The 19,986-nt window shown below is 33.5% G+C and overlaps 1 protein-coding gene across 5 annotated transcripts in view; it reads right to left on the reverse strand.

Moving 5' to 3' along the window:
- The window catches only part of LOC123716976 (TBC1 domain family member 4), a 40,820-nt gene that overhangs the window by 10,694 nt on the left and 10,140 nt on the right, over positions 1 to 19,986 (reverse strand). For 2 of the 5 annotated variants that reach the window (XM_045672722.1, XM_045672723.1), the window contains exons 2-14: positions 17,805 to 17,874; positions 12,247 to 12,422; positions 11,201 to 11,300; positions 10,437 to 10,577; positions 9,610 to 10,167; positions 8,429 to 8,630; positions 8,125 to 8,247; positions 7,695 to 7,810; positions 5,224 to 5,315; positions 4,369 to 4,492; positions 2,612 to 2,729; positions 1,982 to 2,069; positions 904 to 1,013 (exon numbers count right to left, since the gene is read on the reverse strand). In XM_045672722.1, coding sequence (XP_045528678.1) covers positions 904 to 1,013; positions 1,982 to 2,069; positions 2,612 to 2,729; positions 4,369 to 4,492; positions 5,224 to 5,315; positions 7,695 to 7,810; positions 8,125 to 8,247; positions 8,429 to 8,630; positions 9,610 to 10,167; positions 10,437 to 10,577; positions 11,201 to 11,300; positions 12,247 to 12,422; positions 17,805 to 17,874 — 2,018 coding nt within the window. The remainder of the gene's footprint in view (positions 1 to 903; positions 1,014 to 1,981; positions 2,070 to 2,611; positions 2,730 to 4,368; positions 4,493 to 5,223; positions 5,316 to 7,694; positions 7,811 to 8,124; positions 8,248 to 8,428; positions 8,631 to 9,609; positions 10,168 to 10,436; positions 10,578 to 11,200; positions 11,301 to 12,246; positions 12,423 to 17,804; positions 17,875 to 19,986) is intronic. The other 3 variants (XM_045672720.1, XM_045672724.1, XM_045672721.1) reach the window with 2 other exon arrangements.

Below are 19,986 nucleotides of genomic sequence, written 5' to 3' on the forward strand. Positions count from 1 at the left end.
TAGATTTATAACTATATAGTATATAAAATAATTTGTCCTTTGATTACTATAATAATATTTACAAAATTGAATAATTAATATACATTACAGTTTTAAACAGTCGTTTGGAATTCAATAAATTAGAATAAAATTTGCAAACGTAAACGTATAAATAATAACAAAAAAAGAAAAATGTGTGGGTACACTCTCAAGAACTATTGAACAATCTGTAAATTTGCCCATACACACAAAGAATTTTACACCACACGCGAAGACATACAGACAAGATACACACTTCGACAGAAAAAACGCCTAAACCTACCATCTTCCCGATTACAAATACATGCATCAAGCCCACTAGTCATGTCAATCAAAATTTATAATAAACTACCGGAGACACAAAGAAATGAAAAAAAGATACATATATTTACAAACAAACTAAAAAAACTTCTTATACGTAAATGTTATTATAGCGTTAATGAGTACCTAGAAGATAAAAATATAGTTTCATTTTATAATTATTAATCCCTAAATATTCTAAACTAAATAAATAAAAAAAAATGTAATTCTATGTTATTGGTACTAGCCTGGAGTGTGAAGTTTTATGTGCTATTTTTTATCGTGTTGCTATTAGCTATGTTATATAGGTTTCGTAATGCCTTCTTTTGCTGTGCCCTAACAGGGTCCATAATATTGTACTTAGCTTTAAGCCTCTTAAACATCTATTGTAACATTATGGAATGCATATAAATATATGAATATGAACAAATTTTGAAGAAACTGCGACTGTAACCAAAGATGAAATATTCTCTGTTTTAATTAAATAACGATTTTGATATCAAAAACGTTCGACTTCATCACACACCAGTCAAATTCGTAACCAGTCAGTTGAAATTAAATATCTTAAGAAAACCTTCTATGTACCGTCAAGGGTGTCATGTTGGACCACCTTCTCATAGATTGCCTGTCGCCAAGTTGTGTCTGATTCACTCGATTCTGTCTGTGCTGGTCGAGAGTCGCTTACTTTGAGAAATCTGCAAAAAAAAGTTTGATCAATGTTCAAACAAAAGAAACTTATACCAGAGAAATATTAATAAATTTCAACCTTATTATTTATAAGCATATATTGTTTTAATTGTTTAGACATCCTTATTTATTCATTCGTTCAATGTAATTGTACTGTTTTTACGAAAGTACTCATACGTCTCTTTTTATCACAGTTTAAACATAATTTTAAGAAAAGAGACAAGAAGAAAGAAAGTGTTCTTTAGTTAAGAGTGCATTGAGATTAATTTACTTTTTGTAAAGTGTACTAATATATTAGTTATATTGCGAGCGTTAACAAGATTTTTAACAAAATAATAATGAAGGAGAGAAAAAAAGAAAAAACATACAGGGTGAACTAAAAGACCGAGTTTGGACTGAAGCTGTTAAAAATCGTTTAAAATAATCGTTTTGTTTGAAGGTCGGTGAAAATTGGTCACGGTGTTAACAACTAAATCTATAATTGTCTTTACACTTCGATTGTCGTGTAAAATCCACGTCAGAACTTAAGTATTTTCAATACTTTTGTACTGATCATAGTCGTGGTCAATTCGTTCAGAGGACTGAAAAGTGGTATTGGAGAAGTTACACGACATCAACCAATTAAAGACCACCACAAGACTGTCAACTATCATTTACAAACGAGTGCTTAGTTTTGGCCATATTGCCAGGAGAGAACTGAATAGTATCGACAAGCTGGTAATAGTACGGAGGAGAAGATAGAAGAAGTCGGAGTCGATCACCAATCGATTGATCTGACCGACTTAGGGCATTTCAACAGAAGCACGATGTTCAGTAATAATACTAATATCCTAAATAGAACGAAGGCAGCTCTTCTCACCGTAGTATTTTTAATGAAATAGTATTACCGCATGCCTGGACCCAATAATCACTAAAATATACAATAATACAGAAAGTAAGTCGTAAATGACTTCATCTTTGTATATGAAACACTCACATGTCCATCATCGGCGAATTGATCGTGGGAGTGGTTTCCTTCGATCCATCTTGCTCGTCCATTGGTTGAGATTTCGGTGATTGTTGATCTAAAAACGGATTTTTGAAAGCTTGAATTGAAAAATAATTACAGTCTAATACATTTATTTATAAGTTCTAAAACGGCTTAGGCTCAGGAACATAAGGCTTCATAAATTTTACACAGACACTAGTGTCATGAGCGTGCGACTCTCATCCCTGAGGTCGTAGTTTCGATCCCCGGCTGTGCACTTCCTTTCTATGTGCGCAATTAACATTAGCTCGAACGTTGAAGGAGAACATCGTGAGAAAATCGGTTTGCCTTAGACCCAAAAAGTATACGGTGAGTGTCAGGCACAGGAGGCTGATCACATACTTGTCTATTCGATTGATCATGAAACAGACATAGAAATCTGAGGCCCAGACCTAAAAAGGTTGTAGTGCCGCTGATTAATTATTGTTTTTTACAAATTTTACACACATACACAGCAATTAAATTTAAAAAAAAAAGGTAAACCTCACAAAGTCTATGGAAACTTGGAACCGAGCTGTCAAACAATGATCTATAAAACTGGTCGTGAATCCTCTCGCAAACTACTCGGTGAATAAATACCTGTCACAACGGCGGGAGACAGGGATTTGCATCGGACGACATCTGCCGATAGAAGTTCGCAGTTGTTCGGCTCTGATGACGTCTCCAGGTTTAAGGGTGGCGGTTTTGGTGATTGTTCCTAGAATTATTATCAGTAACTAAAAGCTAGGTATAATCTATTGATATACCCCTAATATATGATAATTTCTTAAAGCAATGTTAAAAACTTGTAATATTAGGTCCTTACATATGAAATTGGCGTTTTGTCCAAATACCTCCTCTTTGGTTAGGAATTTCAAATTCAAATTTGTACAGCTATTTACTCATGTATTTGTGCTTCGATGACCGTCATTCATTTGTTTTTTCTTGTTTTTTTCTGTTTGCGTCACTCATTTTACAATGGTAAACTTAAAGTATTGCATTATTTACGAGTACGAGTTCCGCCGTGGCACTAGTGCTGCAGAAACGACTCGAAGGGTGAATGATGTATATGGCGGTCATGTTGCAAAAGAAAACACAGTTCGTTTTTGGTTTCAACGTTTTCGTTCTGGAAATTTCGACCTGCAAAACAAGTCCCGTGGACGGCCTGAGACCCAAGTTGATAATGAAGTATTGAAGGCTATTGTGGAAGCGGATCCATCGCAAACCACGTCCGAGTTAGCTGCAGGCTACGGTGTTAGTGATATAACTGTTTTAATTCACTTGAAGCAAATTGGGAAAATTAAAAAGCGGCAAACGCGCGTCGACTGCTGCGTTACATTACTGAACCGGCACAATAATGAAGGTATTTTAAACCGAATCATTACTTGTGATGAAAAATGGATTCTTTACGATAATCGGAAGCGCTCAGCGCAATGGTAGGATCCTGGCCAGCCAAATCCTGCCCCAAGCGAAAAATTAACCCCAAAAAATTTACTTGTAAGCGTTTGGTAGACTAGTTCATTGCAGTTTTCTCAAATCTGGCCAGACTATTACGGCTGATGTCTATTGTCAGCAATTGCAAACCATGATGGAAAAGCTAGCGGCTAAACAACCTAGGCTGGTCAATCGCTCCACGCCACCGCTACTTCACGACAACGCTAGACCACACACTGCACAACAGACCAAATGCTACCAAATTAGAAGAGCTTCAATTGGAATGTCTAAGACATCCTCCGTACTCCCCGGACCTTGATCCAACAGATTATCATTTTTTTTTGAAAATTGGACAACTTCTTGCAAGGGAAAACATTTAACTCTGATGGGGCAGTCCAAATCGCCTTCACAGATTTTATTGATTCCCGTCCGACTGGTTTTTTTAGTAAAGGGATCAATGAACTACCTACGAGATGGCAAAAGTGCATAGAAAACAATGGTTCATACTTTGATTGATTAAATATACATATTATATTTAAAAATATTCGACTTTTTGTTCCTCCCATACAAAACGCCAATTTCACACAAACCTAATATATGTATATAGTACATTGAGAAGAAAATACATAATTTTTATTTTCTTATTACACATAAATTTTATTATAATAACATATTTTAAAATAAAACAATTAATTTTAAAAAAAAAAACGTTATAACGGAACAGGAAACAAACTTTTTGAATTTGTTTTAATTTTCTATTTAATAATTATTATTACTATGTAGGTTAAGAAAATAAATTTAATTCATATGGATTATATCCCTTATAATCACAATTCGACAAAAACAGATGGTATTAGATATTATTTTTATAATTTAGAAAATCTTCTTTTTCAATTGACTTTTTTAAAGATATTTTTATATACCTTTTTAACAATGACTGGTGCTTCCTGTTTCCGTTTCAAGAGATGATCGAAGCCACTCGAAAGTGATCGTTTGGCCTTCATGAAGATTGTGCTGCCGCCTAGGTATTGGTTTAAGAATTCCGACCTAAAAAAAAATGTTTTATAAATTAAATCATCAATCTGGCTTTGTCGTGGTGAGACTCCATTTATTCCGTGAATTATTGTTAGAAGCCGTTCAAGTATTACGTAGGCAGATTTACTACAACTCCCCCTCCCCCCCCGTCCTCCTCGTGTCAGAAAAGCTCTCAAAAGTAATAGTAATAAGTTAGGTGTAGGTGGTTTCAGCAAGATGGGGCCACAGCTCACACAGCTCTCGCTGGACACACTAAAAGCTTTATTTCCGGGAAAATTTGAAAGCCGCTTTGTGGCCATCCAGATCTCCCGACTTAAACCCAGATGACTTTTTGACGTGAAATTGGTTAAATTAGATAAAAGTTTAATTTTATTTCATAGACATGAATACAAATAATACAATTATTTCATTTTACCTTATTACTGTAGATTATAACAGAATTTCATTAATTGTAATAGAATTATTTCATCATTGTTAATAACGATAATTAAACTACCATGGTAGGGACAAGAAAAAGATGGCGCGTAACGGAAAAATGTGACTCGTAACCGCAAAATATGACGATATATTTTTTTCAAGGATAAAGAAGTTTCACTTCAATAAATAATTCGACTAAACATACTTCAACAGTTTGTTTGTACGCGCTAATCTCATAAACTACTTGAATTAATACTAGTTTTGATTTCGGCAATAATTCATTACGACCATAGTCAAATTCTTAAAGTATTAAACAATCGTAATACCTATTTTCCGCTGTGTCATGGACGTGTCTTTGCTGTTTGGCCTCACAGTGTGCTCGTAGTAACATCATTAGGAAGGCATTGTGTTCGTTCACCTGGAAATACAGTACTGTGTAAAATATATATATGTCGGAGAATGAATATTTTAAAATTCCCGCCACTCTGAAGTTAGTCGTAGAATGCGGTGTGGTGAGGTAAGGTAGACTGTCAACGTTGACAATTGACAATGCCTAGTCTGTGTGATCTACTAAACGTCAGTGGCGCGACTGTTTCGTGGCAGTAAGTGAATTCTTTAGTCACTTGAGTTTCGAACGTCGCCTGCGCCGGACGTGCGCACTGACTGTGTTATAATGTCGGACGACGGTAGTAACACCAATTTTGCAATTATTAATCGCGTTGAATCTGCGACATATATATATTTTGTAATGGCATTCAACTTTGAGGTTGTACAGCGACGAGCAATTCAGAAATAATACAACGGTTTCAGAACCAAGTTCTTCGGGACATTGACAATGCACCGTGTTATATTAAAAATGAAAGTATCCCCAAGGACCTTAATATACAATCCTTAAATACGGCGAAACGTAACTAAACCTTTTCAGTTAATCAACCTAGTGTAGTGCATATAAGTATGTCAGACACACGAACATAGTGTCAAAACATTATAGAACACTGAGACTATTCATTAACGTTACAGTAGAAAATTAAGTTAACATAATATTACTTATTAGTCACTAGCGGACACGACAGACGTTGTCCTGTCTTAACTGTGAATATTGATTTCGAATTGGTATTGTACGAGCCAAGGCTGTACATTTTGCTCACTCAGGCTTTCTTAGTTTATAACCGTGATGATCCAGCATCATGACAGCAGCATGACAAATTCCTATGTTTGTACGTGCCATGTATGTACATTTCGATCACTTATAAGCGTGACGATTTCCCAAATCATGGGAGTTACACCCCGAGAGCAGAGCCAGACGCAGGCACTCTCTTCTACATTCGTTTCATAGCGATTAACTAAATCATGGGAGTTACACCCCGAGAGCAGAGCCAGACGCAGGCACTCTCTTCTACATTCGTTTCATAGCGATTAACTAAATCATGGGAGTTACACCCCGAGAGCAGAGCCAGACGCAGGCACTCTCTTCTACATTCGTTTCATAGCGATTAACTAAATCATGGGAGTTACACCCCGAGAGCAGAGCCAGACGCAGGCACTCTCTTCTACATTCGTTTCATAGCGATTAACTAAATCATGGGAGTTACACCCCGAGAGCAGAGTCAGACGCAGGCACTCTCTTCTACATTCGTTTCATAGCGATTAACTAAATCATGGGAGTTACACCCCGAGAGCAGAGCCAGACGCAGGCACTCTCTTCTACATTCGTTTCATAGCGATTAACTAAATCATGGGAGTTACACCCCGAGAGCAGAGTCAGACGCAGGCACTCTCTTCTACATTCGTTTCATAGCGATTAACTAAATCATGCGAGTTACACCCCGAGAGCAGAGCCAGACGCAGGCACTCTCTTCTACATTCGTTTCATAGCGATTAACTAAATCATGGGAGTTACACCCCGAGAGCAGAGCCAGACGCAGGCACTCTTTGACTGTTAAATTGTATTCATTCTATACATAGCAATTAGCACGTCATTATTTCGCTCATATTCTTTTGTAACACGCGAATGGTAAATATAGAGTAAATCAATAAATCTCTATTATTTGAAGCATCCCGTTGACCCAGGAACCGTACAGGTATAATTAACTAAAAATGCTTTATGATACAACATTCTTTTTTGGTTTTTCTGGCGCGTATATACTATTTTTATTGGTATTACGACACGGGAACAGGCGACATATAACTGGCCACAAAAACAATTAGCGACTGTAATTATTTGATGTTTTTTATCAATATAATAACTCCGATCGAAGCATTTGTTTTAAACGATATAAATTTTTCTTACATCCTCTTTGGCGATATTTGCAGCACGCATTATGTCAATGTTATGTCAAACGCCATTATGAATAAAGTTTAAATTAAAAAGGCGCTATGCACTGAAAAAGAAATTTGCTTTCGTAACAAAAGTATTCTTAAATTTTGTAATTTTCCGCGAAATTTTCTTAAGAACCTTCTCCTGACACAAACACAACAAAAAAGTACTAGCGAAATCGATCGAGCCGTTCACACGTAACCAAGGGAAATATGGATTCACTTTTATAGTATATATATATATAAATATATATATATATGTGTGTGTATATATAGTTGTTGTATAGGCTAGATTGTAATTTATGTAAGGTCGCACTTTGTGAACTTTATTGTAAGAAAAGAAATAAAGATAGATCATTATTAATTTGGAACTTTTAGGTTCGACTCCTTCTTATAGATAAATAAATACATATTCGTCAAAATTTAGAAACTCCATTTAATATTATATATTATTTTCACGATTCACACATGAAAAGATCACCTCAAACATATGATTGGTCCCGCCCTGGTACTTCGTGATGACGAGTTCCTGTTCATCTTCGGGCAAGGTTTCCATTCGCCTGAGGAGGAACGCGTGTGTTTTCTTCTCATTCATACCTAAAATATTTTTTATTAGGTAAGAAATTACTGAAATGAGTGGGAACTAGAAGTCTTGGTTCTATTCTTCTGTAAATCACTAGTTTTAGTTTGAAAGGAAAGATTTTTATAAAATTGAAAGATGTTCCCGTTTGATTCTTTTCCAAATTAGTAATCCTAGCCCTCTGTGTTCCTGTATTGTTTCATCGGAAATCGAACATAAAACCTCCTCATAGAAGCAACAAAGCCGAAGGTCCTACAGACAAGTCATAGATAATAATAATCAAATTTTTGTTAAGATCACAATTCTCTTTTTACCTCACTATGAAACTCACCTTCGACATCATGACACAGCCTGTGGTACCAGAGCATGGGACAATGTTCACATGTCATATTTGGGGATTTATCTCGCGATTTCTTCAATAGCTCGGCGTGTGCGACGAATGCTTGTTTGATTGCTGAAACATTTCATTTAAAAAAATTCTATTCAAGTAAAAATAAATAAGTATTTTTACCATATGTATATGTTCTTTAGCTAAAAAATTAGATTATTATAGTACACAACTTAACAAAATTTAATGAAAAGCAAAACAGCAATTAGAAAAAAACTGATTTATGACTACCCTAAGCTTAACTCACCACTAACGACCTCACTGGCGATATCGTCGCTCTCGCACTTGAAGACGTAGCAGGCGTAGGTGTCGTTGGTCTCTCGGCAGACGAAGCCAAAGTGCTCCTTCCTCGCTCTGCCGAGGACGCAGCTGGCCACGTCCTTGAAGCCGCGATGGAGGAGGATTTGCTTTCGGTCCGGGCTTATGAGCCGAAGCTCTGAACGTCCCACCTATAAAAACGTGAGTCAAACCAAGTTTAACAACCTTGATTATTATCAAGAAAAACACTTGTTGAACGGATTGAAGCTATGTATTATTATTAAAAACTTATAATTATTTACATAATTCTAAATATTAATTTTTTTCCCGACGTTTCGAGTGCTTTTCAGCGTGCGTGGTCACGGTGACCTTCACAATATTGAAGAGCAGATGGTGAAAAACGGCAAACCGAATGGACTGGCCTAAAAGGACAAAGATGCAAGGGCTGACGAGATTGAAAGACCAATCATATCAATACCAAAAGTTGATGGCCATGCAAAATATAAAATAATGTGGAATAGTTGGAGGAAGCCCGGACAGGGGCCGCATCTTAAAGTAAATTGTATTTATATTTATTTTGGTACAATATACTTAATATTTTTATAAAGGTAGGTATGCCCGTGTGAAATGCAAATAAGTAGTATTGTGCTCAGGGATAACAAAGGAATAGAATTGGCCCCAATTTTTCCCAAATAAATCAACATATTTTTCAGGTTTTCTTTTTTTTCTATCAATAATTTATTGTAGTAGTAACCAAGTTCTTTTAGTATTTAACAAACATATAAAAATATAAAACAGATCAATGGTATTGATTAATATTTAAGAAAAATAGTGAACAAAAAATATCACAAGAAAAGTTGTTTAATTGTGTTTACTAGATGGAATTTAAAACATTTTCTTTTTCCGAAGTCTAATGTGGTCAAGGAGAGTAATTTGAAAAAAAAATATGAGTAATTAGTTATTACAGGGCTTCTAAGCGGCGATTATAAACAATCATGTAAAAGACCCAAAAGAAACGCGGAAGCGTGGCCGTCCTAGGCAACTTGGCGTACAGTCGCTCATGAGGTAAAGGGAGCCAGAAAGACTTGAAGCGAGAAGGGCCTGTGCCCCATCTAGGGGTTATAGGACATTAATACACTAATTCAAATAAAAAATAAACTAAGATCTTACCTGGAATAGCATAGTCCTATTTTGTTCGCCGATGAGATGCGCAAGCGGCGTTTTCAAATTCAAAGTTCCAATCGACGCTGAACGATCTCTGAGAAATCGCTTGTTTTCTGGCATTGTTTCATTATTTCTCATTAATGCAGTGAAATTGATTTCATTTACATCTCTTTCATTATCGGCTACTTCTTTACTTTCTTTATCACCTTCCTCATCACCCTTTTCTTCATCAGATATCCGAACCAGAGGATCTAATGTAACTGTTTTAACTCTTTTTACTTCTTTAAATGGATTCGTGTTAATTTCGTCATCCTCTTTAACCGTGCCCAAGTTATTGATAATGCTGTGCTCAATTTTAGCATTCTTCTCAATTCTTTCTTTTGTAAATGCATCGAATTCTCTATCAACCAATATTTCCGGTTGTTTTAGGTTTTCGGCGCTCTTCCAAGCTGTAGTTTTATCTGGTTCTAGCGGTGTTGTACTTGGTATTAGATTTTTTTGGAAATTTTCGTGCGAGTTTGTGGTGTCTTGGAGACTTTCTATGGAATTATTACTAATCGTCGTCTGAAATTATCAATTGCATGTATAAGGGAGGTTCTGGGTTATATTCTGTATTATAAATATTAAGCCAATGTAATAAGCACAGAACTAGTCTGTTATGCATTTAAACGACTTTACTTTAAAATGTAATTGGGGTAGTAATATTATTTATTTGTTAAATTACTGTTACTGAAAAAATTTCGTGTATTTTCTCTCAATGTGTTCAGTTTAAGATCTATATTAACATTTAATATTATAAATTAAATTTAGCTGAAAATTGAAACAAATCTTACCCCTGTGGAAGATAAGAGACTATGTCGTCGTTGTAACCGCGTCTTTTCGGCTTCATGTTGAGCGAATTTGTGTAAAGCATCATCAATTAACGATTCTGGCACTTTTCGTTGAGATATTCGTACCTTACCAATGTATAAAACCTGAAATTTTTAACACGTATATTTCGACGTTTCATAATATTTATGAATTTATTATCTTTACTAACATTTTTGAACATAATTCGGCTCAGGGTCCTTAAAAAAATAGCGTACAAATTCTTAAAAGGTTGGCAACGCGCTTGCGACGTGAGTGTCTATGGGCGGCAGTATCACTTAAAATCAGATGAGCCGCCTACCCGTTTGCCATCTATTGTTCAAAAAACAAGCACACAATTTTACGTGTTATTTTGACATAAATTAACATTTTACGACCATTTATATGGTTAGTAATAGCTAGAGAATTTATTTTAAACAACCAAATACACAGTATTTACAATATACTTCATTTACATAGTAATAATAATTATTAAAAATTGATAAATAAATAATTATAACAAATTATTGTTAGTAATTAGTTGTGAATAATTTTGCCAATTAATCAAAAACTATTTAGTACGTCTGCGTATGTTATGCAGAAATCTATTCTTTTATTTTAACCACAATCATAAGTTATGCTTTAGTTTGCGTTAAACACTTTCACATTGACAAATCGAATAGTAATGACTTCTTTAAGCTTTAAAAATTAAAAATTAAAAAAAAAATTAAATATTTTAAATTATGCTCACCTCAAAGAAATGTGATTCAGAAGGGGACAGACCAGCGCAAAGCGACGTCAACGCCGATGCGTTGCTGACACTTCTAACTAAAGCTGGCGTTTCGCTTGCTCTGAAAATATTAGCTTTATTAGATAAAGTATTATTATGTTAATTTAAATCTACTGTCTACATCTAGAGTATCCCTTAATAGAGACTGAAAGTAGTGTTATTGGACACTTTCTTACTGTTCCTGGGCCTTTCGGGTCCTTTAAATAATATAGGATATAATAGAGGATTTTATTCTTACTCTATATTAAACACTCGCGTACAACAATAGAAAATAATCGAAATAATGAAATGCTAATTACTGTGTAACGTCAGGCTTTTTAGTTCTATACAGCCATCTGGCTGTATAGAACTAAAAAGCCTGTGTGATCAAAATATACCGCCTTGGCTCGTACTGTTATGTTTAATATCTTTAAAAAAATCGGTAAGACTTAAATTACTTAATATTCTTAAGTTACGCTAGATCGTAGTGTTTCATGTCGTAGTATAAAAAAATATATTTACTTAATTTTATTATTGTTATAATACCACTGGCTGATAGATGATGTTTATAAATCAATTCAATAGTTGAATTTAATTATATTAACTATCTTGTGTATACTCTACACTATAGATGGTCTCTTTGTTTCTGTTAGTTAATGCTCTTGAAACGCTCAATCTATTTTGATGTTGGCACTCGTCCAATTAAGTCCAACTAAGGTGAATAATTTTAGTGTTTATCGCTTATACTAACAGTTGTACAGGAAACATTGTTATGTACATTAATTAATTATCAAAACGATATGTAGAAACAGTAATTGATTCTTAAATTTATAAAAAGAGAATCTCCATTATTCAACTGTTGTCTGAACCTATTTGGATCTTTTTGATTTGAGATTTTGCATTTACTACTTCTAAGGTATGAACCATCAAGTCGGGAACATGTTTGATTTCGAAATTAAGGGAAACGAACAATAATTATAATAGGTTAAACGAATTTTGTAATTTTTATATGCAAAACGATCACTTACAAATTAGAATTGCAGTTCCCCGGTAAAGATATGGCTGGACTGGCCCAGGGTAAATGTTCAGTACCATTCTGCTGTTGAAACCCGACATTCCTCGTGATGTTCAAAGATCCTGTCGAACCCTTGGGGGTCGAAGCGGTTGATGACGGATCACGCATCTGGTTGAAGAGGTCTGTCACCTGGAATTTAAAACAAATGGTGACATTCATCAGTATAATACTTGAAACAGAACTAATTTAAGTGTACGACCAACCAGGTTCCAGAAGATAAACCACTCCTTATATGGAACTTGTATTCATTTTTACAACAAACTCCCAAAATTCTCAAACTAACAACACAAAACACACACAAACACAAACTCGCGAAATTATCCCTAAATAAAATCAAAGCCCTTGATTTGCTTTGGTTCAAACAATTTGTATGACTTGAAACTTGGCGATTAAAAAGAGTGGCGGAAAGTTTCTTGCCAGTTCTTCTAACCCGCTCTACGCCCTTGACTTGCGAACTGGTAGTAAATGTAAATTTACAATTAACTTAACTTCTTTTTGACGTTTATAAGTGTACTTTTATACCTATATGAATAAAGCTATTTTGAGTTTAAAGTTATAACGTAAGTTTATCTTATACAGTAAACAATTTTATTAAAGTAAGCACACGTGTACATTACGTCAATGTGTTGATCATTTGCTCTTATCGTTTTTTACTATAAACTTTGGTTATTAAACAAGTAAATAAACAACAATTTTCCTGTCGTTGACCTTTAAATAAACAACTCAAAAGTCTAGTGAAATCAATTAATATTTGACATCATCAATTAACGTCATTCAAGGTTTGTTATAATATTATTTAATATGTTTTAGTGTTACTAACTTAAAACCACTCAAACATTTTGTTTATTCGATCTTTTTATTAATCTACGGACCCTAATTATGTTATGAAAATTAAGGCGTTATTAAAAATTAAGGATTTTACCATACAATGGAATGTTTATCTTACTCTTTGCCGCTAACAAATATTAATTATATTACATCGACCCTAAATTAAATTAATCAAACTTAATACCGTATATATAATACGGTATACGAGCCCCGATACACAATAGTTCGTCTAGTGTGAAATTTTCTATGTGAGATTTTTTATAACTTCATTATTTTTGTATATCTATATAAAATATTAAGCTGTTTGTATCTGATGTCGTGTTACTTATGGCATTTTTTAAATTATGAACCAATAAACTATTTTAACTTTTTAAATTTATAAATATCCTGTTATAAATTCTAAGATGTTATAAGCTAAATAGTTCGTGTAATAGTTAATCGATGCAAAAGAGTTCGTCTATCAGTTATGTTACATAATTTTAATTTGTAAAAGTAACAACTATACCGATTTCAATCAAATTTGCACACCGTGTGCAGTTTGATCTAACTTAAAAAGATATGATAGCTTACATATATATATATATATATATATATATATACATATATATATAATTCTACTGTACGTGGGTATGTCATTGAAGTTCTCTTAAACGGTTGGACCGTTTTGAATGAATTTTTTGTATGCGTTTGGGTGGTGCCGTGGATGGTTCCGATTGACAAATACGCCCGGCAGATGGCGCTGCGGGACTCTAGTACTGTATATATTTCTGTACAAAACTGAATTTTATTAAAAATATGCACATTATATCATGCATGGCAATCATCACTTCCCTAATTAACTAAATACCCTAACCGTATCATGGTGTCTTTATAATCAGAAAATAGCAAAAAATTTATAATAGAACATTACATGTTTTATAAATATCGGAAAAGTTTTACTACAATTAGGAATATATGCAATTGCTTACCAGAAAACAATTTCTACACAAAAATTAAATACATTTTTCTTTATTTTATTTTTTCTTTACTCACAGTGGTTGCCTGGAAGAGATCGCTCGAAAGCGACAAGGCCACCAGTTGCCCTCCTTTCGATTTAATTATGTTCCATTTTTTATTTACTGTAGTGTAACGAAGTGTTAATAAAAAAGAACCAAACATACTAAACATCATGAGAAATGCATTTCTGATACTTAAGTATGAATTATCAATAAATAAATGAGATGAGATATCTGTGGCATCTAGATCTGAATCTAGATATCAGATATAAGGTTTTCGTACTCGGTTTTTAGAACTATTTCAAGTCCATAATTTGTCAATTATTTTAAGAACAATTTTAACCAAATTACCACAGATATAGGATAGACATTTCATATTAAGTCTACGACTTGTAACGACTACGACTGGTATTTTATAATAGTATCCGAACAATAGAGCTCTGTATTGAAATCATAACAAGAGAAACGAATGTCATTAATATTACTATGAGTAATTCGATATTTCAATATTGTAATCAAAATATTGTATCATCAAGCACAGCCAATTCAAATGAAAACAAACAGATTGAGTTAATTGAAACCGATGTAATGCAAGGTCTTTGAGAAAACATTTATTTTGTCTAAACAGGGTTTTGTCCTATTCACAGACGGATTCTACCGTCGCCTGGTATCAAATCCTGGATTATTTTTATCGGACATGAAGGTTTTATTACAGTTATAACAGCCTTTAAAATGTGCGCGCTTATATCCGATTAGATCAGTGATTCACAAAGTGTCAAATATCGACCCCTAGGGGTCTAAGACAAACTGCAAGGGGTCTACGTCAGCGAAAAAAAATTTGGGGGCCCATGAAATGAAAATGGGGATCCACAATAGTGGATCTCAACACATACACTGATAGTACCTATTTACATACATCATACTATCCCATAATATCAAAACATATACATTATTTATATAAGTACTTATGAAGTAAAAAAATATTATATATGTTTAAAGAATTGTGCAAGTTGTAGGATGTTGGTATTCGCTTTGTGGTCGCAATACATTTTGCTTATGTTATTTTATTTATAGTTTATTTTATGTTTATTTAATGTTACGTATATTTTAAATAACAGATACAAAATTTTTATTTTGAGTAATTTTAATTTAAATTTAATTAATAAATGTATAAATTAACATGTGTTTTTACTTTAAGTTTTTAACACTGAACTTCACTACAGTTAGAAATTTACAGGAAATCAATATCAGGTAAGTAGGTGGTCTACCCAACACGGAGAAACATGGGAAGGGGTCTACGACACAAAAAAAATGGGGAACGGATTAGATAAATGTACACATACAATTCGTTTAAATTGTAAATGTATTTTTAATGTTTACTATGCGGTGTGTGCATTATCATAGAAACCAGGTATATATATATATATGTATATAGGTATCGTTTTATAATGTCATCAATGTAATTTCAGCAAGTGAATTGAATTATGAACAAAACGTGTAAAATTGTATATTTGATAAAAGTTAAAGTAGGACAATATATATAAATGACTAACTTCACTCCTTAAGTTAATTTTTACATAATACGGTACAAGCTGACAGTATAATTGTAATATTGTTGTGTATAAGTGTTGCTATACGGTATTTAACATCAATAGCAGAGCTCTAAAATCATTATAATTTCCTATAATTATGACGACGATGGCCAATATAGAAAGAAGTAAATTGCCCAAAAACAACCAAGGTCTGGGCCTCAGATTCCTGTATCTGTTTCATAATCATTTGTCAATCTAATAGGCAATGCACAGCCTTCAGTGCATGACACACGCCGTCGTCTTTTTGGGTCTAAGGCAAGCCGGTTTCCTCTATATTTTCTTTCACGGTTCGAGCTAATGTTAAATGCGCACATAGAAAGAAATTCCATTGGAGCAAATCTGGGAAACCTACGACTGCCGCACGCTGTTTTAAATTGGAAATTAATTACGTAAAAATAATGTCAAATAATATTTCCTACAGCCTCTCGTAACAATAGAATAGCGCTGTGTTCGATTTACTCGATTTAGTGTCCTGGATACAACGTCTGAATAATAATAATACGCTCTATAGAGATAGAAAAATGATTAGTTAATGTACACTTATAAAAGTAACAAAACTTATGTTATGTAATTGTATTTCAGTTACAATTGTCATAAAGATTACAGTTACATTGTCTTTAAACCTAAATGTATGTTAAACGTATTATATTATAATAATAACATATACTTAGCGTAAGTAATGACTTGAGTCTTTGCACTTGGAGTTACGTAATGCAACACGACAATTCTAACGAACTTTACATACCTTAGTAGCCCTACTTTAGTGTTTAAAACAAGAATTATATTGTCACGCTTTTTGGTCAACACATTACATCGACGGTATTGTAAGTTTTGAATTTCTTAAAGTCATTACTTAAAATTTTAACAATATTCTCAATATATATAGTATTAATAATAATTCGACATGAATAATTAGAAAACAAACTAAAACAAATTGTATTTGGTAACAATGATTTGAAATTCTCTAAACGAGTTATTAACAGTTCGCTGTGTACAGACAAATCAGGTCACTAGAATAGCCTTTAACCTCATATACATTGTTAACGAAACATCTCAAATAATAGTTATATCCATACCTAGGACCAGCTACACACGTAAAATCACTAAATACGACCTAAACAATGAACTACAATAACATCGCAAACTTATAATCTATATAATTTTGTCCGCCGCGAATAATCCCGAGAGTAAAGTTTCCAACCAATCTCTTCCAACAGTAAAAAAGGTGTAGCTTTTGTATTGACCTCTTACATGAATTCCGTAATCATTTTCTATTATCTAGAATTCATCACCAGAGCAATAGATAGAACGAGGGTTAACCTGGGGTATGATTGTTTGGCTCCATAATTTTAAAATAGATGTTATGTATGGTATAAAAAAGTATTCTGAATCTCTGTTTATTTCACGTTTTATTATCGTTATTGTATTGAGAAAAAAAAAATAGATTTTTTTATTAACTCTCTTAACTCTTTATGTTCTAAGAAAATGTGGTGTAAAACTTGCAGCACCAAGGTAATTGTTTCTTGGTAGTAGTCTTTGTTTATTTATAAACGAAAAACGATAGAAGTAAACAAGCTTTATCGATTTTAGCCAAGGGCAAGATAATTGATAGTTTTTCTATGGTAATTGCGATGCACGTTATGTAGCTATTTATAGACAATACATACGAACGTATACGTAAATAAATATATACAAATTTAGTATATTTATATATATATTTTAATGCGAGTATGAAAAACACATTGTGACCATGCAGTCTGTACATCTGGAGAATGTAAAATGAAAGGACGTAAAGAATTCGATTGATAGACAAACTTAGATCCTTGGTATTAAAGACGTACGCGTCGAATTGAAAGCCTCCTTCAGGAATTTTGAAGTCGGTTAAAAAGATTACTGGGTACTTTTAGATTCCTAAGAACAACAAAGTTTATCACGCACGTGTAAACATATAATTTGCGGTATAAGTTCGAAAAATCTGTATCTATAACATATAATAATGACTTAAATCAGTATGTTATATTTAAATTAGTGAATTAAAAATGTTAGCCAATCAAACCAAACAGATTATGGGTTAGGGGGTGAAAGCGTCCCCTTACCAGCGTCTTCACATTTATTGTGGACGTGTCTGAGTGTGACCCATAGATAGGTCGGACGGGTTGCATGATCCTAGAAGAAAGATAAACCTTTAAACATAATATAAATAGAAATGGTATACACTTATTTAAGAAAAAAATATGTCAATCGCATCGTTTTAACTGAGATACTCATGTCTCCTGTCAACACAGCGTAAACTATTTTTTTTAGAATGACATGTCATATGAAAATTAACTTACTTTTAAACATATAAGGACCTTAAATATTATTTTCTTCGGGTATATTAAAGAAAAATATTATGTATTGTGATTATGACGTGGATCGGCGTGCCTCTACTAAAATTTTAGACGAGACTGAAAGGCATATGTAAGATTAGTTTATGTAAAAATATATATAGGGGACAAATGAATTTAAGAGGCACAATCCAGAGAAGCCGTTGGATGACGTCTTCACCTTCAGAAGGTTTTTATTATATAATTTTTTTATATATCAAGATATAAAAAATAAAAGGTTTTTATTGGGTTGTCATTAAACATGGCTGTGGTATGTTATAAATTATTTATAACGTATACAAGTATAAAGTGTTAAGAAATAAATCTTTTACAGTTCAGTGGAGTAAAACAAATACCTACAAACTACTAAGATACTATATTCCCGATAACGAAGGGAAAAGGGAAGAGTTTTTCTTGGATTGTGATCGTCAATACGTCATTACGAATATAGGTAAACTACCACTATAAAAACTACTCAAAGGTATTTTCCAAGCGGAAGTGTTTCGTATCACAATTACTGGCAGACTGCCTGGCAACATTGCCAAAAGCATCTTCTTAGAACATGGATAAATAAAGTCAGTAGTTGGTCGAGCTTTGAACTAGAACGCTGTCGCTTTTACTGTCACAATTCATAGTATGAAAAATCTATAATGTATTCATACTTTACTCACGCTAGTACATTAATCACGCTTTGTGATGCTTATTTGTTTCTTTTAAACAATTATACTAAAGATATAGCCAATGATCGAATACATAATTCTGATATTTTAATTTAATTTTTAATGAAACCTTTAAAACTGATGTACGCCGTGTATATCGGAACAATGACAAGTGGTCGGCAATGAAGATTTTTTATTTCTTATTAAACAAAGTTACAAACGTAAAAACCTAATAACGAGTGTGACTTCGTCTTGCCGATATCACAGCTTAAATTTTGACGAATTTCCACTATTCTGCAAAGCTTGTTGCACCAATTTTGCTCATCTCTTTAAATCCCAGGCATGCTAAATTGGATTTGGATCAGGACTTCGATTATTCGAGGAAATAATTATTTATTTAAGGATGTCAATAGAACTTGATATTATTGTTTTATGTCGGGGCGTGATGATAGTCCTAATTTAGTACTTCTACTGGTAAAATCCTAGGTTGGAATTTAGGTCTATGTCCAAATCAAAAGCTCGTTTGGTAGAGACCCAGAAAGAAAAGTAGCAGAAGTGTGTCTGCCCCATGCGGCCATTACGAGGCTTGATATGTATTAAACGTATGTTGTTGATAGAACCTATAACATTAGCTCATAGATTGGGCCAGTTAACCAAAATGTCTTGGGCTTTGCCTCTTTCTTTGCCTACAAAATATATACTTTGTGAATAACCTGAACTAATTTTTTTAGATTCAAGAGCGCGTGACAAAAATACACGTTTTCCATCTCTTTTTAGCGTATGTTGGAAAGGGACAGCGTACAATGACGTCAGTCGCCCTACATAGGGAAAATTCATTAGACACGAACGAAAAACTATTTTACTAATAGCTTTGTTTTTTATGGAGCTAAATTATATGGTACAATATATTTTAGGTTATAATAAATAGTTTTTGATGATATAACGATACGGAAGAAAACAATAGATAAAATAAAAAAATACATCATTAAGAAGGGCACATGGCAAGAGGAACAGGGTGGTGCCCAAGGAACAATAAACGAAAAAGAGGGAGACAACTTAGGTGGATAGACCGAATTAACACGGCAAGACACGAATGGCAGGATTGGGATGGGAACACCTGAAATGAGATAGAAATGCAAATGTGTTTAAGTGTCTTCTCAAATAAAAGACTATTATTAGTATAAATAGTGTATATGTTAAGATATAATTCAACTATTGGAATTTTACTACATTTCAAAGTAACTACATTCTTT

Source organism: Pieris brassicae, chromosome 12 (genome assembly GCF_905147105.1).
Source record: "Pieris brassicae chromosome 12, ilPieBrab1.1, whole genome shotgun sequence".
Classification (NCBI taxonomy): domain Eukaryota; kingdom Metazoa; phylum Arthropoda; class Insecta; order Lepidoptera; family Pieridae; genus Pieris; species Pieris brassicae.